General features: G+C 38.6%; 1 protein-coding gene across 1 annotated transcript in view; it reads left to right on the top strand.

Annotated features, from left to right (window-relative positions):
- The window catches only part of UBE2N (ubiquitin conjugating enzyme E2 N), a 33,712-nt gene extending 9,402 nt beyond the window's left edge, over positions 1-24,310 (top strand). Inside the window, exons 2-4 of the mRNA XM_040637316.1 lie at positions 22,338-22,584; positions 22,772-22,912; positions 23,567-24,310. Coding sequence (XP_040493250.1) covers positions 22,338-22,584; positions 22,772-22,912; positions 23,567-23,607 — 429 coding nt within the window. The 3' untranslated portion in view covers positions 23,608-24,310. The remainder of the gene's footprint in view (positions 1-22,337; positions 22,585-22,771; positions 22,913-23,566) is intronic.
- The last annotated feature ends 2,737 nt before the right edge of the window (positions 24,311-27,047 follow it).

The following is a 27,047-nucleotide window of genomic DNA, read 5'->3' as shown; positions in this document are numbered from 1 at the left end:
AAATCGCATAGCTGGTACCTTCTCATACATGGAAAGCAAAGGCGTCAGTGGGGATACCAAAGACATGACAGTCCAGGGTGGGGAAACCATTAAGACAGGTTTAGGGAGAGAGATTTTAGAGCAGTGACATTTGAGCTAAATTTTGAAGGGTAAGTAGAAAAGTGACGTTGGGGGGGAAGTAGAATGTCATTCCAGGTTAGACATATCAAACTCCAGGAAGATATTTGAGCAGTGCTAAAGCTGAAACATGAGTCAGCACTTCTTTGCTTGGACCACAGACACTTTAAATTTGAAAAAGTTTTTTTCTTCAGAAGTGTAGCAGTCTTAATTTGAAAAAGTTTTTTTCTTCAGAAGTGTAGTTTATGTGTCTTCATTTTGAAAATTCAGTTAATGTACTAAGTATGTTATATACCAAAATAATCAAGTAATATGGATGATTTTTCCCTTTCTTTTGCTATTTCAGTCTTCAGTTCATAGATAAAATGGCTAACATCTTATTGAATATGGAAGGAAAACCTAAATGCTTCATTTATTTTTTTGAAATATAACTCACCATAAGATTCATCCATTTAAAATGTACAGTTTAGTGGGTTTTGATAATTCACAAAGTTGTGCAGCCATTGCCACTAATTCCAGAACATTTTCATCACCCGGAATAGAAACACTATGCCCGTTAGCAGTCACTGTCCACCTCCCTAGTTCCTCAGCCCCTGAGAACTGCTTATCTATCTCTCTGGTTTTGTCTATTTTGAACTTTTCATATAAATGAAATCATATAATACATGATTTTTTGTGTCTGGCTTCTTTCACTTAGCATGTTTTCAAGGTTCACATTATAGCAGTACTTCATTCCCTTTTTAATTTTTTGGCTGAAGTTTTCTGAGTAACTTTTAAGAAATGACAATACTGAATGAAGCAAAGCAGTAGTTTTATCAGGTAAATATTCTGTATTGGCTCCCTAAAATTAGTCATATTTGAAACCTACATTGCTTTAGAACATTTAAGAAATATTCTTCAGCCTTGTGAGCCATTGTTTAAAAAAAAGTGGTCAGTGGTAGTAAATCTTCTTTATTTTTTATTTTTATTTTTATTTTTTTTAGTGGTAATAAATCTTTATCTATGAAGATTAGACTTGATTGCTGGACACTGAGAGAATTAAGCTAATGCTGGTGAATAATGGTTAAGAATCAGCACTGACTTTTATTCTTATCTTAAGGATTAAGAAACTTTGTGACCTTGGCCAAGTCACTTACTTTCCCTGGGCCTCAGTTATTTATAATTCTATTAAAACTTGATGATTGTATGATCCCTTTGGGCAGAATTTGAAACAATGAGAAAAAGCCATGATCACATAATCCTGGGACTGAGTTTCCCTTTTGACTTTTAAACTGGCTCTTAGGCACTTGAACAAAACAAAACACGCAAATGCTGAGTAGTTAGCAGTATTCCGAAATAAATGTCGTTTTCCAGCATAACTGGTATGCAGGCCTGTATCCTATCAGCTTTGATAGTTTTAAAGCCTTTAAATGTTTATGTTCTCCTAGGGTTCAGACCTTGAAACTTTTCTCATTATATAATCTTCTGAACACCTTTATTTACTTTTACCTGGCTTCAGTCCACATTGATTAGTGATTCCAAAATCTAGTGCTGAATTTCAGATCTCCAAATGCCTACTTTTTATCTCCACTCCATTTTTAAATCCACTTTTTTTTAAACAATAGAATGTATTCATTTTGCTGCCTCCCTTCATGTGTGTCAACACTTAATATTTCTTCTTTATTATGTCAGCGTTAACCCAGTTGCCTGAAATTTATTCCTCCTCTTCCCTCCCCTTGCTTCTCTTCCACATTCAGTTTGCTAGTAAGCCCCCGATGGATTCAGCCTCAGAAATGTTTCTGGCTTCTCCTAACCCATTCCTGTCTTCTCCTTCCAGTTGTCTTTGTATGTGGGCCCTTATACATCCTCTCCTGATTGTTTTTGCAATAATCTCAGAACTCATCTGTCTTCACTTACTGTCCACCCATCTCCCTCTCTCCCCATCCATCACATTATTCTAAAAACATTGATGTGATCATGTGACTCTCCACTGTATATAGGGTAAAGTTCAAACTTTTTAACTTGGCATATAAGCTGGCCTTTTTGTCTTATTTCATTGACATCTCTTTCCTGTCTCCCCTTTCTTATATAACTTCTGATAGTGATACTGCTTACTAGCCAAAATGATGTATTTTCCAACTTCTGAATTATGCCATGTTTGCAGGGAAGCATCCCTCATCAAATGTGACTGTCCAGCATTCTGTTTTGGGTTTGTTTCCTCTATTCTGCTGGGAAAACCTTAACAGTATAGTCATCTGGTTTATGTTCTTAATAACAAGTAGGTGGTGTTTCATAATTAGAAATACTATTTTCTGTTATTTCAGTAGGTTCTATCAAAAGAAAATCAGGGATAAAATTTAAGTAATTTGCTTTTTTTTTTTATTTGAGAGAGAGCCCGGGTGTGGGTGTTCATGAGGTGGGGAGGGGCAGAAGGAGAGGGAGAAGCAGCCTCCCTGCTTAGCAGGGAGCCGGGCGCGGGCGCGGGCGCGGGAGCGGAGTGGGGCTCGATCCCAGGACCCTGGGATCACGACCTGAGCCGAAGGCAGACGCTTCACCAACTGAGCCACCCAAGCGCCCCTAAGTAATTTGCTTTATTTTCTGGGATCCTGTTAAGGCACTCTGGGAAACAAGTGTTGGTTCTATTGTTAGTCATTAATTACAATGAAAAATATGTTTAAAAACTTTTTTGACAAATACAGACTGTATAAGGTGTACATGATGTTTTGATATGTGTATGCCTTTTGAAATGATTACCACAAACTTATATCTGTTACTTTCCATTGTTATCTTTTTTTTTTTTTAAGATTTTATTTATTTATTTGACACAGAGGGAGACAGCCAGCGAGAGAGGGGACACAAGCAGGGGACACAAGAGAGGGGAGTGGGAGAGGAAGAAGCAGGCTCCCAGCAGAGCAGGGAGCCCGACCTGGGGCTTGATCCCAGAACCATGGGATCACGCCCTGAGCCGAAGGCAGATGCTTAATAACTGAGCCACCCAGGCGCCTCTCCATTATCTTTTTTGTTGCAGTAAGGACACTTGAGATGTACTCAGCAAGTTATAAGTACGCAATGCATTATTATTAGCTGTCACATAGGATACATTAGGTATACAGAACTTATTCATTTTATAACTGAAAGATTTTACTCTTTGATCAGTATCTTCCTTTTTCCTCCACCTTCCAGCCTCTGGTAACCACTGTTGTACTCTGTTTTTAAAGATTCCACATGTACGTGAAATCACACATATTTGTCTCTCTGTGTTTGGCTTACTTAGCATAATTTCCTTGTTGCGAGTGGCAGGATTTCCTTATTTTTTAAAGCTGATAAATATTTTAATTTGCTCTTTGTAATCATTGGAAAAATAAAATATTTGGCACTGCCTGGGTCAAAGTTTTGAGCACCATATATACTTTTTAAAAAGCCTGTAGACCCTTGCTCTGATGGCTCACACACATACGTACTAGCCTTTCTGTTTTTTACTGCTTAATTTGATAATAGTGGATTAACCCTAACAGGGCCATAAACAAAGGCATTGGAGAATTCCAGTGCTGGCTCCCTTCATTGTAGGGGTTACTTCAGCAGATTTTTCTGTGATAGGATGCAGCAGGACCCGGACAATCAAGAACCCAGTCCTAGTTGATGAGCAGGCTTTCGTTCCCTGTGCTCCTCAGGTGTGTATTAAAAAATGCAGCTATTTAGGTCTACTGTCAATGAAAAAAGAAAGTAAAACTAGCATATGTTCCCTCTTATGAGTAATCAAGTTACAGCAGTTTTAATATTCTTAGAGTGCACACGCACACCTCTTTACTCCATAGTACTCCTTTATTTCTTGAGTTGAATCATCAGGCCAATTATGGTTATGATCTATGTATATTAATTTCTTAAATATTACAAGTATTAGTATGTTGAATATCTGCTTTTTTCTTTATATCGATTATAGACAGTTCCCTCTGTTTATGACAGACTGAAAAAAAATATTTAATTCTTTCTGGTTGTTATATATCAGCCACTTTTTTTTTCTTTAAAGCTTTTATTTATTTATTTGACAGAGAGAGACAGTCAGCGAGAGAGGGAACACAAGCAGGGGGAGTGGGAGAGGAAGAAGCAGGCTCCCAGCGGAGGAGCCTGATGTGGGGCTCGATCCCAGAACGCTGGGATCATGCCCTGAGCCGAAGGGAGATGCTTAATGACTGAGCCACCCAGGTGCCCCGGTATCAGCCACTTTTATATCATAAAGTCGGTCCTACAACTTCTGTTGGAAAACAAATACCTTGAAAAAATGTGATTAATTGCAAAGTACAGAAATGTTACCCATTTCCCTCAATATTAAGAGTCTTATTTTTACCTCTATTGAAAAAGGTTTATGATGGGAGTGAGAAGATTGAGAAGGGATGTTTGTATCCTCTGGCAGGGAGATCCCAAGAATTGTCCCCTTCCTCAATCTAGATGTTTTCTATAGGTTACTTTTTTCTTTAGATTCATTTGACTCCCATATATGTGCAAGTATTGCCTCAAAGTATTACCTAAGCTGTGTGCAAAATTGCTGGACCCTATATCTTCTTTCAGGGGTACTGGAGAAGTGCGGTTTGGGAGAAGTTGGTTGTATGGTGGTTGGGAGTCTCAAAAATCTTCCCAGATTATGAAATTCTGTTTGGGTCATTTACACTTGGGAGTGTCTTACTTTGAGCATATTATCAGATAGTTCTCTGAAGAGCATCTGGCTGTAGTCTGCTGCTTTGAAAAGTGAAGAAGGGTGGATCTTAGTATAGTGTTGGTCCTGATGTCTGTGAAACTTACATATTGATACCAGTAAAACCACTTTTAAAAAAATTGAAGTATATTTGACACAGTGTAACATTAATTTCAAGTGTTACAACATAGTGAATTGGACAAGTTTATACCTTATGCTATGCTCACAAGTGTAGCTAGCATCTGTAACCGTACAGTGCTATTTGTTATAACTGTTGACTATATTCCCTATGCTGTACCTTTTATTCCCGTGACCTATTCATTCCATAACTGGAAGCCTGTATCTCCCACTCCCCTTTACCTATTTTGCTCATCCCTTCTGGCAACCATCAGTTTATTCTCTGTATTTATGGGTCTGTTTCTACTTTTTGTTTTGCTTTTTAAATTCCACATGAGTGAAATTATATGGTATTTATCTTTGTCTGACTTATTTCACTTAACATTATACCCTCTAGGTCCATCCATTTTGTCTCAAATGGCAAGATCACATCCATTTTTTGTAGCTGAGTAATATTCCACTACATGCGCACCTGCACACACGCGCACATATACACACCCCACCCATATCTTCTTTATTCATGGGTATTTCTCATGGATATGTGGGTTGCTTTCATATCTTGGCTATTTCATTTAATGCTGCAGTAAACATAGTGATGCATATGTCTTTTCAAATTAGTGTTTTTGAGTAAACCACCCTTCGAATCCTGAATTTGATTATTTGATTTTAGTTGCTAGGTATGGGCATTGTGGCTTCTACCTGTTCAAGTGGAATGGTTCCCAGACATCTAGGGACCTGAGGTGCTTGCATGGCCACCCTCTGGGGTTGGCATTTCCTTAACTGGCATAACTGCCCTTCTACTTCCCAGCTGTTCTTTTATCCTTTGCAGAGTGGAGGGCACGGAGGCTTAGGATAGTACTAGGTGGTGTGCAGGCAGCTGGGCTTATCCTTACTGTGGCAATTCTGTGAACATGTGGGAGCTGTCACATATATAAAGTTGTTACTTGGGTGACTGGAAAGGGTGAAAAGAGCTTTAAAATATTGTGGCGGTAGAATAGGAAGGAGATACTACTTCCAAGTCTGGGAAGAAAACAGAGAAAAGATTGAAATTATTAAAATTGAGGAACTTGGAATGCAGAGCCCCATCTGGGATGCAGAACTCTGAAGAGAGTCCCCCCCCGGGACACGTGACGATGAAGTTGGTGCTCTCGGTGTGAGGTAAACTGTAAATTGAATGAGTGCGCTGCAGGGATGTTGGATTATGCTCACAGGCACCGCAGACAGACAAGAAACCCAGAAGAGGCAAGTTCTCTCTTTTGGCTCCTCTGTTTAGCACCTCTCATCTGCAGAGTTTAGTGCTGATCCCTGGCAAAGCAGAATGTGGTTTGCAGAGTCCCATCTCCAGAACCACAAAGTATAGGATAGTGAGAGATAATTACTTTACATCTGACACAGATATAAATTTCCCCTTGTGGAGGTTTTAGAGATAGAAAGCTGCCTGACCTTCTGGCCCAGCCCATGATAGATAGGGAAGAGCAAAAAACCCCTAAGATGTGGCAGTATTTGGCTTGACTTCAGAATCCCTGCAGAATTAGGGATTTTGAGATTTAAAAAAAAAATGTTATTGTTTTGACTAAGCCTAGCGAAAGGGCACCGCTGCCATAACCCCCCCACCCCCCATACACACCATTTGTCGGGATTTTTTTTAAAGTAAGCAACCTACACTGTAGATAAATGCCTTTGTTCCAAATCAGTTTAATTTTTCCCCCTGTTTTTGGACCAACCCTCAGATCTCAGGACAGGCCAGAACTGTGTGCATTCAAACTAGGATGTTAGAGAAGAAAGTAGGCTTAGAGAAAGTGCCAGAGGATACAGGCAAATGGTACCTCAGGAGTTTACCCTTGCCCCTATCCTTGGTGACTGCCTCAGCTCTGAGGACACTTCTTCATAGACTTTTAGAACAAGTTAAGAAACATTTTCTATTTTTAGCTCAGATACACCTTACAGTTATAAAGAAACATTTTCTATTTTTAGCTCAGATACACCTAACATGAATGTATAGATGTAAAGCCTGCTGGAGGCCGAGGATTCCAAGTACCAGCTGTTAAGTGTAAAAGAGCCCTTGGCTGCAGTGTGCTTCTAGCCCATGTTCTGCCACTTGTGTACCTTTCTGGAGGTGGTTCTGGGGCTTAAATGAAATAACATATGTGAACATCCAGGTCAGTTTTAAGGATTAATTCTTGTGTTGTCCCTATACCTTGGAGTTGGAAATAAATTTATCTAGCTTTCTAATTCATTAGCTTCTGAAAATCCAATGTCCTGCCCAGGGTTGGCCATTTATCAAGGTCTTGAGGTTTTCTTTTGTCCGTAGTTCTGGGATTATATATGCTTTTTTTTTTTTTAAAGATTTTATTTTTATGTATTTGACAGAGATAGAGACAGCCAGCGAGAGAGGGAACACAAGCAGGGGGAGTGGGAGAGGAAGAAGGAGGCTCCCAGCGGAGGAGCCTGATATGGGGCTCGATGCCATAACGCCGGGATCACGCCCTGAGCCGAAGGCAGACGCCCAACCGCTATGCCACCCAGGCGCCCCTATATATGCTTTTAACCCAAACACACAGTTCAGCCCTTTAAGCATTTTCCATAAAAGACTTCACTATGTTGTTGCAAGCATTTTGCAAGTTTACAGATTTTTATTGGAGAGTTAGGAGTTTAGCAGCCAGTGGTCATCAGGCGTCTCATTGGCTCTTGGTGTTTTTCCTCTGGGTTCTTCCGTCCTGCATTGCTCCACTGCTCAAAATCTCTAATGCCTGGTCAGTGTAGCTCCTGCCTCTAAATCCCAACAAATACTCAGGTGAATAGGGGCCCTGTCTACCCAAATTAAGACCTACTTCCTGCCCTCAGTAAGCTCAAGACATACACTAAGCTTTTTTTTTCTTCTTTTAAATAAACTCTGTTAAGGTATAATTTACATACAGGTAATGCATCCATTTTAAGTTTACCATTTAAGTTTTGACAACAGCTGTGAAACCACCATCTTGTTAAGATTCGGAACATTCCATCCCAGCACAACACTTAATCAAAAGATTATACTGTTTTGAAGTGTGTGTTTTCACTTATGCAGGAGGATATTTTTCTGTGGTGTTACACATTACAACATCTTTTTCTCATAGGCTTTGGTGTGATCATTATTTCTGGAGCTATACTTTTGAACACATTCACAGTTTTTCCTTGGGATAAATTCCAAGACATGAAATTTTAAAGTTTGGGTTAGCTTGTAATCCTCATCAGCCGTGTATATGAGAGCCAGTTTTCTCCATAACAGTAAGTAGCATTTTTAGAAAAATCTTTGTGTATTCTGAGTTTTAAGGGTTGTCTTGTAATGAGACATTGTCACTTTCAAAATAGGGTTACTTATAGTGCTTATTCAATTTCCTTGCGTGATTTTATTTAAAAACATTTTTTCTTGCTTTTTTTGGTAAATAGTACTTGGACATGTTACAAAATTCAACAAAAGGATACTCAGCTGAGTGTCTCCCACCTCTCAGTCATCTAATTACTTTCCTCAAGGAAACCGCTCTTGGACCATTTACATCTGTTATTTTAATAATTTTGTAAGCTTTAGTAATCTTTGAAATTTTGTTATTTTTTTTAGGTGCAGTTTTACATCATATTAGTTCACACTGCTAGCAAGCCCTAAGTCCAGCATTCATATTGTTGCAGAGACTGGCTGTCCCACATGAAGTGGGTGAATTTGACCCAGTACTATTGTACACAGAAGCTCTATCATATAATATGTCTGCCTCAGTATGTAAATTTGTGCTTATTTCAGTTATATTAAAATCTGAGTGGGTCATTTCTTTTTCTGGCTCAGTGGCACAGGACAAAATAATCATCTAAAATCATAGAAAAATAAAATATCTATTGAGTTATATACTCCAGCTGGCTCTCTTAAGATTATTTAACTTTCGGGGTGCCTGGGTGGCTCAGTGGGTTAAGCGTCTGCCTTTGGCTCAGGTCAAAATCTTAGGGTCCTGGGATTGAGCCCCGCATGGGCTCCCTGCTCAGCGTGGAGCCTGCATCTCTCTCTCCCTCTGCTTTTCCCCCAGCTTGAGCTCTCTCTCTTGCTCACTTTCTCTCTCAAATAAATTTAAAAAAAAAAGATTATTTAACTTTCAAACCAGACTAATACTGTGTGAAATATTAAAATCTCAAAAGTACTCAAGAAAAAGAGATTAATTTCAAATTCTTCCAAAAACCTTAAGGTAGAAGACTGAATCTTTAATATGTCAGCCAGTTCTTATTAGCAAATGAGCATTATTAAACTTGAGAAAAATGATTATTAGATTATCAAAGCTATTAAAGGGGCAAAGGAAACTTAAGCCTGATACTCTGGTGCTTAGTATTTGGTTCTTTAAGTGCACAACTTGTAAACAGAATAGCAAGGGCAAAGCTTTTGAGCAGAAGTATGAAATAGTTGATGAAGATTGGGTTTAAAACTTTAAAAAATCCTTATTTTTTATTTTTTTGCATATTCCTGCCATTTATGGCCACTGTCTGACTCCTTAAAACCTTGGGCCTGCCATTTTTGAAAGTTCTTGAGTCCCGCTTTACCCTGTCCATATTTTTCTTTCAGTAGTAGTTAGTTCTGTTCATTCAGCCCATGTGGAATGCGAGACACTCTGGTGCTCAGTGTTGGGGCTGCAAACACTACACCTGGGCCTTGACCTATAGGTACCAGTGTAGCTGGGGAGTCAGACAGTAGGGGGGAAGTATGTAAGGGATAGTTTTTTGCAGAAGGTGCACCCCTACTGCCCAATAATACTCCTGCTTTTTTAGTCACTGGTATTTTCTCAGTTGCTTACCGCTTAGGTGACAGGTGACTTTTCATAATGGTCGAAATGCTGCTTTGTGGGCAAAATAATGTTTAGTGTGTTAAATGTCTTAAGATACTTCCTAATTCTGAAGAGCAAAAAGATTTTGGGTATGTGGAGCTGTGTGGGTTATGTGTGGCAGGAGCACAGAATGTGGGGGTAGGCTTTCTGGGTTTGACTTGGAGCTGTGCCAAATACTAGCTTGTACAGCCCACTTGACCTCTACTTCTTTATCTGTTTAATACACTAATCTAGCTCTAAGGTGGTGGGGAGGGTTGGAGTGCAGAGAAGAGAGCTTACAATAATACAGTGAACTTTATAATGTTACTATTTTCTGATTTTGCAAAGATGCTGCTTCATTGTAAATCTGGAAAGAATGAATACCTTCTCAGTGTGGGTATACTTGTGTTCGTCATCTATGTATTAGTTCCACAAAATGGATAACCGTAAACATAACTGTCTGAAATGGGGCATAGATTATTTATTTATTTATTTATTTATTTATTTATTTATTTATTTATTTATTTTTATTTTATTTTTTTAAAAGATTTTATTTCTTTATTTGACAGAGAAAGACAGCCAGCGAGAGAGGGAACACAAGCAGGGGGAGTGGGAGAGGAAGAAGCAGGCTCGTAGCAGAGGAGCCTGATGTGGGGCTCGATCCCAGAACGCTGGGATCACGCCCTGAGCCGAAGGCAGACACTTAACGACTGTGCCACCCAGGCGCCCCTAAGATTTTTTTTAAAGCACAGTGGATGCCCATTTATCAACAGTGGGTAGGAAAATGGGATGTTTGAAGTAAATAATATATTCTGATTTTATTGGAATTATCATTTTGATTTTATTAGAATTACCATATAATTGATTTTCCATGAGTTAGACAATAATAAAGTTGATTTGTATTGCTGCTAAACTGAAGTTTTATTCTTTAATCCAAAGTACATGGGATCTTGCACTGTACAGCTTCAGGGGGTGCCATTCATCCAGACTGGTGTGAATGGGCCTCTCTTGGAGCAGTGCAGTATGGCAGCCTTGTTAAAGATGCTTATTTTGGGGGAGACAGAATCCCTAATATCTGACTGCTTTCTAATTTGTCTCAGTATGCAGTATTTTTTCTTCTTGTAGTTTGGATTTTGGACAAAATTATGTCAAGTGGCACAATTGGATTGAGAATGGAAATCTGGACCAGCTGTAACTTTTTGTTTGCCTCACTGAAAATTTCAGCTGCTCTGCTTCTGTCTTGTCTATTAATAATAAGCATAGGCCTTTCCTGTTAGTGGAGACCTCGGGCATTTAGCAGTTAAATTTTGTTGTGATTACCACATTTGAAACCTGAAGTAACTAGTGATCAAGGATTGAATAAGTAATACATGGTAGTACAAGTGTAGCCACTAGCTTGTAGACCAGTAAAAGTGCCTATTTATGCCACATAGTTTGCGAGGAATATTGATTAATTTACCTGTAAAGCAACCAGGAAAGTGGGGTGCACTGACACAGTAAATGAAAAAGGTAAAAATGTTAAGCTGTTTTTAAAAGGGCTTTTGTCTTTATTAGAATAAATACAAACATACTAAAATGTTAACCAAATTTTGGTTATTAGGAGTATAACTATTTAAGTCGCTGTTGTATTTTTCTTTAATGAGCAGGTGGGAAAGAATTGGGGAAAAAAGCAGGTACCATTAACAACAGATTTCTTCTTTAGATATTGAGCATTGGCATAGATGCTGGGGATACAGTCCATAATCTCTCTTCCCTCAACATGGAGGGCGAAGTAGTGAACAGTAATTACAATGTAAAAGAATATTATAGGGGTGCCTGGGTGGTGGTGCTGATTAAGTACCCCACTTTTGGTTTCAGCTCAAGTCGTGATCTTGGGGTCTTGAGATTGAGCCCTGCGTTGGGCTCCGTGCTGAGTGCGGAGTCAGCTTGGGACTCTCTCTCCTTCTTCCCCTCCCCCCTGCTCTCTCTCAAATAAATAAATAAATCTTTAAAAAAATAAGAGTATTATAAGAGGGGACCTTTTAGTAGAAGGGACCATATAATAGTAATATTTAACCCATTCCAGTGTTAAAATGTTAAGTCAATTTTAGTGCTAAAGAGAACCTTTGAAATGTTTGAAGGGACGAAAGTTTAGAAGGTAGGGGAGGTTAAGCGAATTTGTATGATTGTATAACAGATTGGTACAGTTAGGATTGGGGTTAAATAGAGATGTTTTAGCTCCAGGTTTTTTCCCTAGAAGATATACCAGGCTGTCTAGTTGGAAGTTCGCTCTTTTAATGTGAAATTAGCTCCCTCTTTAAAGGCTGTTAAACTAGATAGAAGTTCTTTGATAGAGAGGTTATTCAACTTTCGTGCTCTCCTTTGACCTCATTTAATCCCAAAGAGATACTTAGCTTCTTAACCTCTGCATCTCCCCAACCCCTGGTCTGTTAACTCTTACCTTCACTTTCTTTTCTGTCTAGTTTAGGCTTTGTATTTTTAGCAAGCAATGGAGGTCAACTTTGGCTAGTTTAAGTAGAAAGTATTTATTGAGTTATTAGGTATCTCACATAATCTTCAGGGGTGGCAAAGAAAGAGGCATTCAGGAAACAAAGCTCAGAATCACATCATGGTGGAGACTTCACTGCCAGCAGTGTGTGCGTCGCACTCTGCAGTTTGATTGCTGATGCCAAGTACAGAACGCTCCACTAGAACCTCTTCTCTTGCTGTCTAGAGGTAACTACCGCTGTGATCTCTAGAATGGATCCTTCTGTTGGATTTTAGCTTTGATGCACAGGTTTCGACTGAGCCTAGGTCTCACATGCTTAATAGAGAGGAAATTTTCTAAGACTAAAGCTTCAGTTGAGGGAGGTGGGGATCCATAAAGTTTGGGGGGTATTATTCCCCAGCGAGGCTCTTCTGCCTGTCAGGTTGTCTAAAGGAATGACGAACATCCGCTGTGAACCTCATTTTTCTCATGCTGGCAGACATAATCCTGTGTGACATGGATAACTTTTTCGATTTTCGAATAACAGTTACTTCAAACTTTCACGTTCTTAAGCTCCCCATTCCAACATTATATTAAGGAAGGGAAAGGAAGGCATGAATGAATGGGGGAATTTTACTATTGTTTAATTGTAGACAAATATATAGAGAAATGACTGAAATTACACATAAAGGCCTTAAAATGAATTATCAGCTTCAACCAGTTGAAATTTTAAGAAAGAAACCCACACACAGTCTAGATCATTTCTAACTTAAATGCTGAATTTTTTTTTTTTTAAGTACAAGTTCACTGGTTTTTGCTAAGGCGTCACTCGTAATTTTAGTTTTCACTGTGCAGAAACAGGCAATTAAGAAATTGCCTATTTTCATTCAGGATGAATACAGAAGACCTTTCCTCCCCTACCTACTAAATTATATACTTTTCCCAGAATCTAAAATATGCAAGTTTTAAAAAAATGCTTTTTGATGGGTTTGGTAACAGTGATTTAAGGATTTTATTACAGCAGCAATCTCAATAAAATGTTACTAAGCTAGATAATCTCTTCATTCAGAGTTCCAAGACATCCTTCCAAAGACACAGAATTCATTAAGACAGAAGGACAGTTACATTATTCAGATCAGTAAAGGCATATTTTAAATTTTTGAGCTGGTGCTAAAGAAAGTCCAGGCAATGAAGTGTTTATATTATCCATCAAATCAGAAACCAAGAAAAAATGCGGATGTTAACTTTCATGAGTCTACTAGTATTTACAGTGCTGGGTATTCAAAGGACATTTTTACCATAAAGAATTTCATGAGTGTTTTATGAAGGAATAGTTGGCATTGTCTTCAACTGTGATGCCAATATTTAGAAATCTTTCAAAAAATAGAAAAAAGATGGAGATGTAAAGTTATCTTTCCAGAAAACTTTTGAAATGTCTTTAGAAATAAGCAAGAACATAATGTGCTCTCGGTCTAGTCCTGTTGTTCATGTAATTAGTATCCCTAATCACACCTGCACCTTCTCTAAGACCTTGACATACCCCATTTGAAAACGCATCTTTCAAAAACTGACATTTATATGTACTTTATACTAACAGTGAAATAAATTCTTAGGGGACAAAGGGACTTTTTAAAAATTCTTCCTTTGAATTAGTTGATACCACAATGTCATGTACAAAATAAACATTTGTTAGTAAATTCATATTTCAGAATCACAACATTTCAGAGCACTTCTGTCACTACTTGTCACAGTTCGTTATTGTTACTTGATTTTTTTTTATTGAATCTCTGCGTATCTGGACACAGTGCTTAATAATCACATAGAATCCCTGCCCTTAAGGAATTTACAGACTAGTGGGGGCAGGAAAAGAAACACAGACTGCAGTATAACCTGATGTGTTTAGTGGAACAAAAGAATTTGGGGGTGATAGACAAGGAATTAGTCTAATGGTTTTCTCTGTTGGAGGTACACTTTGTTAATAAGATTTTCAGATTTTTGTCTGTTGTCAGTAATCGGAATAATTTAAATGCCATTCCTAGGGTGGAAGTTCCCTACTACTAACACATTAAGTATAGTCATTCTTCTTATCAGCTCTGTGTGGTGCCTGAGCACACAAACATTTATTCATTGAACAAGCATGTATTTAGCATGTCATCACCACCATTTGCTAGCTGGAGTTCTTATCTTCAAATACTTATTGTCCTAGCTGTAGTAAGAGGGGTGGTGTTAATGTCCAGGAAACTGGAACTATAGGGTCGAGATGCTTCCAGACTAATTCAGACCTGAGAAACAAGTTGATTGAATATACTTAGCTTTTCAGAAGTCCTTCCCTGGCTTCCAAGTCTCTTCTTTTTCACTGAACTTAACAGAAATACTGATTCAGTCTTGGCTTGAGAGAAAAAACTAGAGATTTCTAGCCCAGGTCATTCCATTCCATCTCTTGGGTATTACTCCAAGTGGAATATAGAGTACAGTTGACCCTTGAAGAATACGGGTTTGAACTGTGCTCCCTGGTCTGCTTATACATGAGTCACTTGTACGTGGATTTTTTTGTTTTAATAAATACAGTACTATTAAATGTATTTTCCTTATGATTCCTTTTTTTTTTAAGATTTTTTATTTGAGAGGGAGAGAGGGAGCACATGCGCAGGCAGAAGCGGGGGCAGAGGGAGAGGGAGGAGCAGACTCCCCGCTGAGTAGGGAGCCAGGCTCGGGGCTCCATCCCAGGACCCGCAGATCATGACCTGAGCCAAAGATGCTTAACTGACTGAGCCACTCAGGTGCCCCTAATTTTCTTAACATGTTCTTTTCTCTAGCTTACTTTATTGTAAGAATACAGTGTATAATACATATATAAAATATGGATTAATCAACTTAAAGGTAAGGCTTTCTGGTCAACAGTAGGCTATTAGTAGTTAAGTTTTGGGGGGGTCAAAAGTTATGTGGATTTTCAGCTGTGCAGGGGTTGGGGCCCCTAACTCCTGTGTTGTTCATGGGTTGGCTGTACTTTGTTGCTACTTATCAGTCCAACTGGAAATAAAGCTTTCCATCAAAGGGATACCTTGGTCCAAAATCTTAAGATTTAGTCCTTGGTATCTGGAGACTTTGGAAGGGCTTCTTCCTTTTTTCCTTCTTCTCAGAAGGAAATTGTGAGGTTTATGTGTGTGGGAGAAGAGGGAGAAGAGGACGGTGGAGGGTGTGCCTTGAGAATCGTTATTCTCATCTGAGTTTAGGGTAAACATTTAAAAAAAACATAGTGAATTAGGGTAAAATAATTTGTGAGCTGTTAGCGAAGGAAGCGGGGTTGAAATAAGTAAGTGATGTCTTTCATCCACTAGGGGGTAGTGTGGACTGTAAAAATTAAAATTATTCCTCAGGGATTAACTCTTATTTCTTCATGTAGTTGCCTTGTTTCAATTAATTTTTGTCCATGCTATGTTTTTTTTCAAATGGCTACAAATCATTATTTTCAAACACAATCTTGTGGCTGTAACAAACAATAACACTTACCACATTCCTGTTATTAGTGATTCAGATGTTCTGACATTACTGTTTGTATAGAATTTTTTGAGGGGGGAAAAAGTGATACTTTTAAGTTTCTCTACCAGATTTTACTCACTATATGAAGTAAATTATTTTAATAACCTGTAAGTACATTGTAACATTATAACAGAATTGTCTTGTGTTTCACTGTCCTGTATGATAGCTGCTAGTCCCATGTGGCTCTTGAGCAGTTGCAGTGTGGCTAGTTTGAATTGATACATGTTGTAAGTATAAATTACTAGATTATGAAGACTTTGTATGAAAAAAAGATTATAAATATTAATAATTTTATATTGATTACATGTTGAAATGATGCTTTTGAATATATTGTTAAATAAAATATTGATTTTTTAACTTTTTTTTTTACTTTTTAATGTGGCTAGTGGAAAATTTAATATTATATTTGCAGCTCGTACTTCTGTTGGGCAGCACTGCTGTAGAGAAAACATTCATCAACCATTTTTATCATGCTGTACATACCTCTAGCTGGCCTTATGATTTGTAAGGAAGTGGTGTAGAGGGGAAGTTGAGCACAATTTTGGCTCTGTTTCTAATCCCAGCCAAAATTAATATAGTCAGTTCTATAATGAGATCTGTGCATTCCTGAACTTCATTGTGTTGACCAAAATTGTGAAGTAAAAACAACATGGCTCATGGATAAAATGTTAGCGGCATGACACTCAAAAATGTTGGTGACATTTTTCTAAAATGCTCACTTATTATATAGATGGTGAAGTTGTAGATGCTCTTAAAGTAGTTTACAGTTGAAAAATAGTCTTTTGCTTTATCAGTAATCCCAAAAAAGGAGCCCCTGTTTGTTAATGTTTTAGAATTACTTTTAGATGTAGTTAACAGAGGTTGGAGTAGACATAGTAGATCTCAGTTTGATAACAAAATTGATAATATTATCAAGTATAGTCAGATGGCTCTTGGATGAGATGGTCTGAAAGATCCACAGTTGACATTAGTAATACATTGCTTTTTTTTTTTTGTGTTTCAGAAAATATTCTCTTTTAATTTTAGAGAGTGAGAGAGAGGGCATGGTGAAGGGTGGAGGGAGAGGGAAAGAGAGTCTTAAGCAAACTCTGTGCTGAGGGCTCAATATCATGACCCTGAGATCACAACCTGAGCTGAAACCAAAAGTCAGATGCTTAACTGACTGTGCCACCCGGGTGCCACCAGAGAATGTTCTAAATAGGGAAAAACCTAATTGCTGTAGATATATGTTGGAGGTGTATATTGAAAGTTATTAAATGGATCAACTTTTCTCCTATGCAAATTGCCACTCCCTTTCCCTCCCTCCCTCCTTTCCTTCCTTCCTTCCTACCTTCCTTCCTTCCTTCGAGGGGGGAGGGGCAGAGGGAGAGAGAATCTCCAGCACACTCCCGGCTGAGCGCGGTGCCTGACCTAGGGCTAGATCTCGGACCCTGAGATCAGGACCTGAACCAAAATCAAGATGTTTAACTGGCTGAGCCACCAGGGGCCCCTGCCCCTCTTTTTCTAAGAATACTGTTTATTATCTAAAATTTTACTGTACATAATTCAGTCATTGCCTTAAAAAATGTAATTTTTTTAGTCATTCATTGCTTCATAGTGAGCGCAAGTTGTTAATTAACTTTAAAGTGGAACAAGACCTAGTTAAAGGAATTTAGTTGACAAACTTATCAAGTGCTGCAGTTTACTGTGGTATAATCCTGGAATTTGCTCTTCAAGTCCCAGTAGATATATTGATGACCAAATCAATTTGATGTTATTTAATTTCTTTTTAAGGTATTTACAGCATGAACTATTACACTCACTGTGTAAGATGAGATAGTTTCCTTTAGACTAAATCTTGTTGCCACTTAAATTCATACTCTATTTTTATGTACTTCCTTTTCTGCTTTTTAGTAACTAATTTAGTAACTTATTCCCTAAATAGTCTTTTTGTTCTATATGGCCTAAACTCAGTTCTACCTGCGATTGGGTCAGAGGATTGCTTTTAAATAAGTAGGATCATAATGCAACTAATGGTTATTCTGTTTTCTTTAAAAACAAATACTGTTATTTAGTAAATCTTAAGATTTACAAAAACTAATGTGTTTTGTTCTTAATTCTTTTTGAGTTCGTTGTACATGGCTAAGGCCTTCCTATGTGATCTCCTTTGTTAAGTCTTTCTGCAGTATTATCTCTTTTGATCTTAGCAACTCTGCATGAGAGGTAATCTTAATTATGATATAGATAAGTCAGCTGGCTGAGACTCAGAGCAGTGTAAATTATTTGCTCAAAAGTAATAAGTAAGCAATGCAGTAGGAATTCGAACCTGTTACTTCTCGACTTGAAGAAATCATACTGTACTTCACTGTCTTTCTACCAAAGAATAATATAAACTAAAAGGCGTTTCATAGTTAGTTAACCATGTGTGAGTAGTAGCAGCAAGGATTTTATTTCCTACCCACTTTTGCCTTTTTTGGGAAAAAAATTGACTCCAAGTTCTGTGGGTGAGACTTGTTCCATTTGGTTTGGATTTTATTCTTTTTTCCTCCCGTACTTTATGCTGTGGGTTTGTTTGGGAAATCAGTGCCATGTAGTCAAATAATTATGCATCTATTCATTATATCAAAATCCATGAGAACTTGAGAGCATACAAAAACTGTTTCAAAAGGTTTTCCACACCTGAAAGGAACACATTATGCTAGAATGTGTTCTGATTAAATCTTATAATTGATCCAGCCATGTGATATGTTTAATATGTACATTCTTTAGAAAGACTCTTATTTTGAGGAGGAACTGAAGATGAGGAAGGAATGCTGAATCTCTGACAATGTGTTCTAAGAGTGATTTTGAGGTTATTTTGGGATATGATCTTGGAGGCCCTTCTGGCAGCTTTTTTTAGCCTTGAATAGAGCTGCTACTACTTTGTGTAACCAGGGACTGGGATTTTGGGGCTCTTAGACCCCAGCCTTTTCTTCTTTTTTTCAGTCTCCTTCCTTATGGATTTCTAAAAATAGGAAGACCTGGGGCAAAACAAAAGGAGGATGGAGGTGAGGAGAGGTCAGAATTCAAGGAATTTTACCATCTAGTTTTTTCTCATTCCTTTACTCTTACTTTTGATCCTTAATATTTTTATTTTATTTATTTATTTATTTTGCTAAAAATGAAGACCAGCAGCCTCTTTTGTTCTAATTCCATGTTGGAGGACTTCCCACAGTGGGAGGCTTCATTATTGCCTCTTGAGGTTTTTTTGTTTTTTTTTTTTTTTTAGATTTTATTTATTTACTTGAGAGAGGAAGAGAGCAAGAGAGTGAAAGAGAGAGAGAGAGAGAGTAGGCACAAGCTGGGGGTGGGAAGGGGCAGAGGGAGAGGGAGAAGCAGACTCCCTGCTAAGCAGGGAGCCTGATGGGCTTTATCCCAGAACCCTGGGATCATGATCTGAGCTGAAGGCAGACACTTAATCAACTGAGCACCCAGGTGCCCCTCCTCCTGAGATTAATAATGCTCTAAAAATGTTTTACTTTGAACCTAAAGAACATTTTGCTGAAAGTAGTTGACAGCATTTCAGTTTCTCATTTGCCCTTGCATTGCCACGGTTAAAACAAAGCAGAAACACCCAGTCTCTAATTAAAGTACTAAGGGCGTTACTTTAAATGGCTCTGGGTTTAACACAGTTTGGAAAAGGGTTTAATTTTTTATCTGCATCTCATTATTTCAGTATATGACAGGGAAATCTCTTTTAGTATGTGCCTTGTAGGCTGTAGAATGAAAATGGTGTAAGGTGTAGGAATTTTCTTAAGTGAAGACAGCGTAAATACAATATTCTCATTGTTTTTCATATCTAAAACTTTAGATACAACAGTGTTCTAAAACTTCGACTGCACATGCCTATTGAAAATGTTGAAAATATATTACTAATATATAAAATCACACATGGTATTGTCAGTTTCTTTTATTGAGTGTTAACTATTTTTGGCTAAAAGTAAGTTCATAAATAGAAGTTAGATTATTTCTTCCTATGCCTGCATGGATCCTTTTGTTTTCTTCCTGTGATGTGCACATCCTGCTTTCAATAACAGTGCTTTAATGTTAAAGATGCAATTCTGATAGTTTATTCCTTGTTCTTTGTAACATCAAATAGGTTCATAATTCAGCAAGTATTTATTGAACATCTGTGGTGCCGGGCACTGTTCCAAATGCTGAGGATGTAGCAGTAAATAAAACAGGCACAAATCTCCTTTTATGGCACTTCCATTCTGAACAAAATAAGTGAGATATGTAATATGTTAGTAGTGCTGTGGAGATAAAATTAGGGGAATAGGGATAGGGAGGGTGTGATAGGGTGAAATGGGCTTTTGCAGATTCAATTATGGAGCCTTTACCAAGAAAACACATTTGAATGAAGATCTTAGGAGCTCTGAGGGAGCAAACCAGATAGAAATTTCAGGGGGGAAAAAAGCAAGGGCAAAGCTTTTGAGGGAGGAGTATGCCTGGCAGGTTGGAAAATTACAAAACCGCTAATCTCGCTGGAGCAAAGCGCCAGTGTGGGAGTATTGGGGGAAACATAGTGGAAGATGACTTAAGAGTAGCCAGAGTGAGGGGATGGCTCTTCTTGGGGGGCCATTACAAGGACTTTGAAAGTTCTGTGAAACAGACCCACGAGGGAGTGGGGAACAAGGTCAGAAGCAGGAAGAACGGAGTTAGGCTATTGCAGTATGCCAGCTGATAGCTGATGGTGGCTTGGATCAGAAGTGTAGCCGCAGGGTGGTAAGAAGCAGTCCAATAGATTTTGAAATTCAAGCTAACAAAATATGCCCATCATGTTAGTTGTGGTGGGGTATGAAGGAAAAGATTTGATAAGTTGGAAGGATGGAATGATCGTTAACTAATGTGAAGAAGGCTTTGAGGGAAGATCAGGTTGAAGGTAGGTAAAGTCATGCTAAGTTTAGGATGCTTATTAAGACACTCAGGAGGATCTGTTGAACAGGTTGTTAAAGATAGAAGAGGCGTGGTCCAGGGGAGAGATCTGTGCTTTAACTGAATTCAGGGAGTCGTCATATACGGGGAGTATTTAGTATTTAGATTCATTGGACAGTATGGGCTCACTATGGAAGTGTGTAGGTAAAGAAGCCCTAGGACAGAGCCCTGGCTCACTTCAGTGTTGCGGAGTCAGGGAGGGAACCGGCAAGCAGGTTGCAGCCAGACAAGCAGGAAGAGAATCAGGAGACTTGGCTGCAGGAAGCTGGGTGACGTTTGGCAAGGAGGGGGCAGACCAGCTGGGTAAGATGTTACATTTAGGTCAAATAAGATGAAGATTAAGCATTGGCCATTCGATTTGACTATGTGGGAATCACTGGTGACCTCAACAGGCAGGTTAGTGGCTAGACCCTGATTGGAGAGTTGTGTTCAGGTTAGGAGGGGAGGAGAAAAATTGGAGACAATCAAGTATAGGTAACTTTGAAAGAGCACCAAAGCAGTGGGGTATTAGCTGGTGGGAGGTGGGGGGAGAGTGAGGTCAAGTTTATTTTCTCCTCTCACTGGGAGAAATTACAGCAAGTTTGTACTGTTTGGGGAAAGATCCAGTGAAGAGGGGGAACTGATGATTCAGGAGAGGAAAGAGATGGTAGAGCAATGTCCTTGAATAGGTGAGGAGGAGATGAGATCTAGTGCTTTAGAGGAGAGGTCGGTCTTAGCCAAAAGTGACGGCCTTTTCATCCCCAGTGACAGGAGGACAGGCAAAGCACATGGGTACACAGTTGAAGGTGGGTGTACAAATGCTACAGTGGCAACTTAAGGAAGTGTCTGTTTTCTCATGAAATAGAAAGCAGAGTCATCAGCCAAAAGTGAGGGTGAGGATAGAGATACTGGAGGTTTGGAGAGAGAAAAGAGTATTATAGTTCTTTAGGAGAGAAGGAGAAAGATGGGAAAGAACTACTGATTGTTGGGGAGCAGCATATAAGGGTTCAGTGTCCAGGTTGTTTATATTTCTCTTGCCCTGTTTAGGTGCCTAGGCACTTCACTTGGCCCTCCTACATTCGTATCCTCTGTTTTTCAGAGAAGAGATTTTCAGTGACTTGTAGAACTAATTTTACTTTTAAAAAAATTAATTAAAAGATTTTATTTTTAAGTAAACTCCACACCTAGCGTGGAGCTGGAACTCACACCACCAAGACCAAGAGTCTCATGCTGTACTGACTGAGCCAGCCAGGTGCCCCTAATTTTACTTTTTAAAGGTTTTGGTAGAGTTTCAACAAAGTTGCCTTTACCTATGTGATAATCCCTGTGTTATTTTTTTTTCTCTTCTTCTCCTCCTCTCTCCTCCACTCCCCTCTCCTCACTTCACTTCCTAGTATAAAATCAGTTTCATTAGCCTAATTTCTATTATCATCGTATTTTCAGGCATTTGTAGCGGCAGTGTATGTCATCAGTATTCACTTCCAGTTGCATTCAGGTGATTGGGATTATTTAGATAGTCTAGTCTTTGAACTTCGAGTTTTATAAAATAAATAAAAACCCTTTGGGAGACTGGAGAAGTTCTGTTATGTCCATTCCCAAGAGGTGAACTTAATTTTTAACTTAGTATTTATTTAGCAAAGTGACATTTGTTTCATAAATGTATCATGTTTTTCTGTTGTAGGAAACCCAGCGTTTGCTGGCAGAACCAGTTCCTGGTATTAAAGCAGAACCAGATGAGAGCAACGCCCGTTATTTTCATGTGGTCATTGCTGGCCCCCAGGATTCCCCCTTTGAGGGAGGGACTTTTAAGCTTGAACTATTCCTACCAGAAGAATACCCGATGGCAGCCCCTAAAGTACGTTTCATGACCAAAATTTATCATCCTAATGTAGACAAGTTGGGAAGAATATGTTTAGATATTTTGAAAGGTAAGTGTTACCTTTATTAATATATGCTATTAAGATTTCTCCTTTTTCTCTTAAGCATTCCATATTGAGAATCTGAACATTGTAATCTTGCCTTATATAAAGAGCACAAAGGTCTGTGGGAATGAAATGCAGTAGTTGTGGGGCTGTTGTTTCATGCTTGATCATTCTGGGCCTGTTGCCTTCATAGATAAGTGGTCCCCAGCACTGCAGATCCGCACAGTTCTGCTATCGATCCAGGCTTTGTTAAGTGCTCCCAATCCGGACGATCCGTTAGCAAATGATGTAGCGGAGCAGTGGAAGACCAACGAAGCCCAGGCCATAGAAACAGGTATTGACTATCCGTTCTCCTTCACACCACTTCCACTTTTTAAAACAAACATATATTACCTTTTCAAAAACTTCTTTTCGAGTCTTAACAAAAAGATATAGCAAGAGGAATAAGTCAGATCCTGTTTCTAATATGTAAACACCTCTTAACGACAGGCGTTTAAGCTCCATCGTAGGGCCTGCTTCATGACCCCCCAGATGTAAAGACAACCTATAATTGGGAGCTCTTCAACTCCTGTATAAGCTGTACCTGGTTTATCAAATACTAAGTGTGTACCATTCATCTAGCAGTACATAAAGATACTAGAAAACTTCAACTCTTTGAGCTGCTTTTGTAATTGATCTGATCGGTAAGACTATGTCAGTTTATAGCTAGGGAGTTTGAAATCAGTAAGCTTCTACCTGTTAACAGATTTTAATAGAATTAGTGGAGAGCTTATCTAGAAATGAAGGAGACAAAAGGAGACAACTCTTCATCCTTCCGTTGTAGTGTTATTTAGTATGTAATGTAATTAGATATACACACAGTCTTTCTGTCTGATCCAGATGATAGAAAATTTTGTGAATTTCACATAATACTGCTTTATTTTTATAGAGTTTGGAAAGTAACATTGAACTAAGTAAAATAATCATTGCACGTTTGTTTTGTCTACAGCTAGAGCATGGACTAGGCTATATGCCATGAATAATATTTAAAAGCGATCTGGTCATCAAGTGTGCATCACTTCTCCTGTTCTGCCAAGACTTCTTCCTTTTTTGTTTGCATTTAATGGACACAGTCTTAGAAACATTACAGAATAAAAGCCCAGACGTCTTCAGTCCTTTGGTGATTAAATGCACATTAGCAAATCTATGTCTTGTCCTGATTCACTGTTGTAAAGCATGAGCAGAGGCTAGAAGTACCATCTGGATTGTTGTGAAACGTTTAAAAGCAGTGGCCCTTCTCTGCTTTTATTCATTTCCCCCATCATGGTTTTAAGTATAAAGCACTGTGAATGAAGGTAGTTGTCAGGGTTAGCTGCAGGGGTGTGGGTGTTTTTCTTTCTTTCTTTTTTTTTTTTTTTTTGAGGGGGAGAGGTAGTTTTATTTTAATTTTATGGGCTCCTTTCCCCCTTTTTATGGTGATCTAATTGCATTGGTTAAAAGCAGCTAACCAGTTCTTTAGAATATGCTCTCTAGCCAAGTCTAACTTTATTTAGACGCTGTAGATGGACAAGCTTGATTGTTTGAACCAAAATGGGAACATTAAACAAACACCACAGCCCTCACTAATAACATTGTGACTTTGCTGTCAAGTGTAGAATCCTTCCTTCAAGAAAAAGCTTGTGACCATTTTGTATGGCTTGTCTGGAAATTTCTGTAAATCTTATGTTTTAGTAAAATATTTTTTGTTATTCTACTTTGCCTTTGTACAGTTTATTTTACTGTGTTTATTTCATTTTCCCAATGTGACAATCGTATTTAAAAATTAAAGCTGATGGAACATTCTCTTTTGGTCTTCACCATCTGACAAGTTGATCCAGCAAGAGGTGGATTTTGCCAGTTTCTTCTCACTGATGCAAACTTGTGTTAAGATATCACTGAATGGAGTATTTATAAGCTGGCCCTGAGCATGCGGAAAGCATCGGTATTTGATATTTTTTTTACCTCCTAGAAATTTGACTAGATGTGTTTGTGTTGTCTGATTATTAGTTAGATGATCATTGGTGTCTTGCCATGATGTTTGAAACTTACTGTACAGCAGAGTCACAGCAAAGCAGCAGTTGTGACTGACTTTGTGTAGGACTCACATGTTGTGCCACCTTTGTTTGTGTCTGGCATTTGGGATATGACCTTTTTCTTAGTTCTTGTCTGGAAACTTCACGTGTAACCACTGGTGTGTGCTGTTAGGAAACACCAATCTGATAATCATTTGGGGTTGCTGAGGCATTTATGAGTCTTCCTTATAGACCTGATGAGCAGATCTCAAGCAACCAACTTGCATAAGTGTCATCTGAAAGGTTTCTTCTTTTGAGAGTTTCAGATCCTCAGTTTAATGATTCTTTCATCCTTCAGTATTTGCTATGGGAGCTCATATTGTTTGATACTCAGTAATTTTTTTTTGCATTGACAGAATTCCTCCCCTCAAAAAACTGTTCTTTCCCACCCTTCTCCATACCGAATTCGCAATCCTTGTTCTTTGTAAGTCATCAGTGTAGCCAGTCCTAAGTATGTAAATGTTAACCCTGCGGGTTGGAACCTTTGTCTCTTGAAATTTAAGGTAATGGATATTGTAGCCCGTCGAATTTCCCCCACTCTTGATTCTCATAACTTCTGGAGTTTCTTCAGAATGTGGTGTATTTTATTGTGCTCCTATGTAAGATGAAGAATTATCTATTAAAATTACATTTTCAACATACGAAAGTTTTTAATGACTGGTAACTGGTATCCTTCCAAATAAATTCACTGCTTGGAAACAAATGTTAGTTTAATTCGGAATAAAATTGTTCATAACCTGAATGTTGTAAATTTAAAGCTTTTAAGGGCAGTTGACATTTATAACAGCTCTTGGGCTGTAGAGGGTGCTTTGCAGCTGAGGAAACTGAATCGCAATCTGGGGCCAAAATGAACACGCAGGCAGCTCAGTAGAGATGAGCTTCACCTCAGGCAGGTTGGCACTGCTCGTGATCGTAACTGGTGTCACACAGTGATTTATAAGTCCTAAAATTCCGGATTTCAATCCATTGTACCACAAAAATATGTCTAGAATAGGACTCTTATGTCTACTGATCGGAGTTTTAGAAGTACTAAAATGGAATAATTTACTGTTTTTGTTTAAAATATGAATTCCTGATTTTATGGAATCCTGTTTTTTTCCCTTGTAATTTTGTTAAGAGCCCCCATTGTTCTGGTAAGACTCTTCTTTCTCAGCCAGTGGGATGAAACAAGCCAGTTTGTTGATTGAACTTGTTTAGGATTAAAGGGGCTCTGGGAGAGGCCAGCGTGGATTTCAAAAACCGGCAGCTATCTCTGGCTTTTGGGCCTCTTTTCCTTGGTCCACACAGTGTGGTTGATTAAAACATTTTGAATTCGGTGCCAACCTTTATTAAAAATCAGGAGATTGACGTGAAAAAAAAATCCAGAATTCTGGTAACTTGAATAATGTGAGGATCTGGCAACTGCAGCCATGACCAGCGTTTGTGCATAGTACCTTCTGGGAGGAGTGGGGTAGCAGCCGCCCGGATAAGAGGGACTCTCCACTTGGCTGGAGTCCCCTTCCCGCCCACTTGACTCCTTGATGTAAGTCCTCTTCCCTTATAAGCCTTTGATTTAGAAACTCCTAAGCTTAAGGGAACAGTGAATTTGACAAAAGTATTATATGTACCCAGCACTGAACCACTTGGGGATGATTAAGTGAATGAGATTGGCATGTGGCTTTTCCTGTGGACCTTCTAATGGGGAAGGGGCACAGACAAACTGCAGTTGCACCTCTGTCATGGAGAAGGGAAGTACTTGGGAAGGGCTGCTTTTCTGGATTCCAGCCAGATGAACACCTCCACGCAGGAGGAACAGCATGTGCAAAGCCCTGGGGGAGAGGAAAAGAATCTGAATATGTAAGTGGCTTCTTGAAAATCTGTTCCTGCCCTTTGGGAGCTTTCCTGAAATCCTGAGGCATTGACAGGAGCTTTAGGTTTTTTTAATTTTGTTTTGTTGTTGTCTACTTTGATTTGTTTCCACACTAATTATTCTTGGTCCTGCCGAATAAGATCTTAGATCTGCAGTGTGTAGAACTTAAACCCTGCTCTAGACCAAGAACATACTTTAATACAGAATTTCAGAAGCATTTAAAAATAAGCTTAAATACAAACTGATATTTAAACGAGCCACAGGTGCTGTGGTTTAGCACTGTTCCAGGAGAGTACGGGAGGAAATCTGGTATCCTGCAAGGCACCATAAACACAAGGTTCACAAGAAGGAACTGTTGGTGTCATAGGAATGATAGAAATTGTTTTTATTTTTCTATTTGATGGTTCAGGAATCTTTTTTTGTGTGTGGCTATTCTAGCCATATCACTTTTTGTTGGTTGCAGTAGCAAAGGTTTTAAAAAGTAGCCTTATCTGGAAAAGCTGGCCAAAAAACAAGATTAAATGCCACGA

Source organism: Ursus maritimus, unplaced genomic scaffold (genome assembly GCF_017311325.1).
Source record: "Ursus maritimus isolate PB19 unplaced genomic scaffold, ASM1731132v1 scaffold_21, whole genome shotgun sequence".
NCBI classification, from domain to species: domain Eukaryota; kingdom Metazoa; phylum Chordata; class Mammalia; order Carnivora; family Ursidae; genus Ursus; species Ursus maritimus.
Note: the sequence above shows the minus strand (reverse complement) of the source record. Positions and strands in the feature narration are given on the sequence as shown.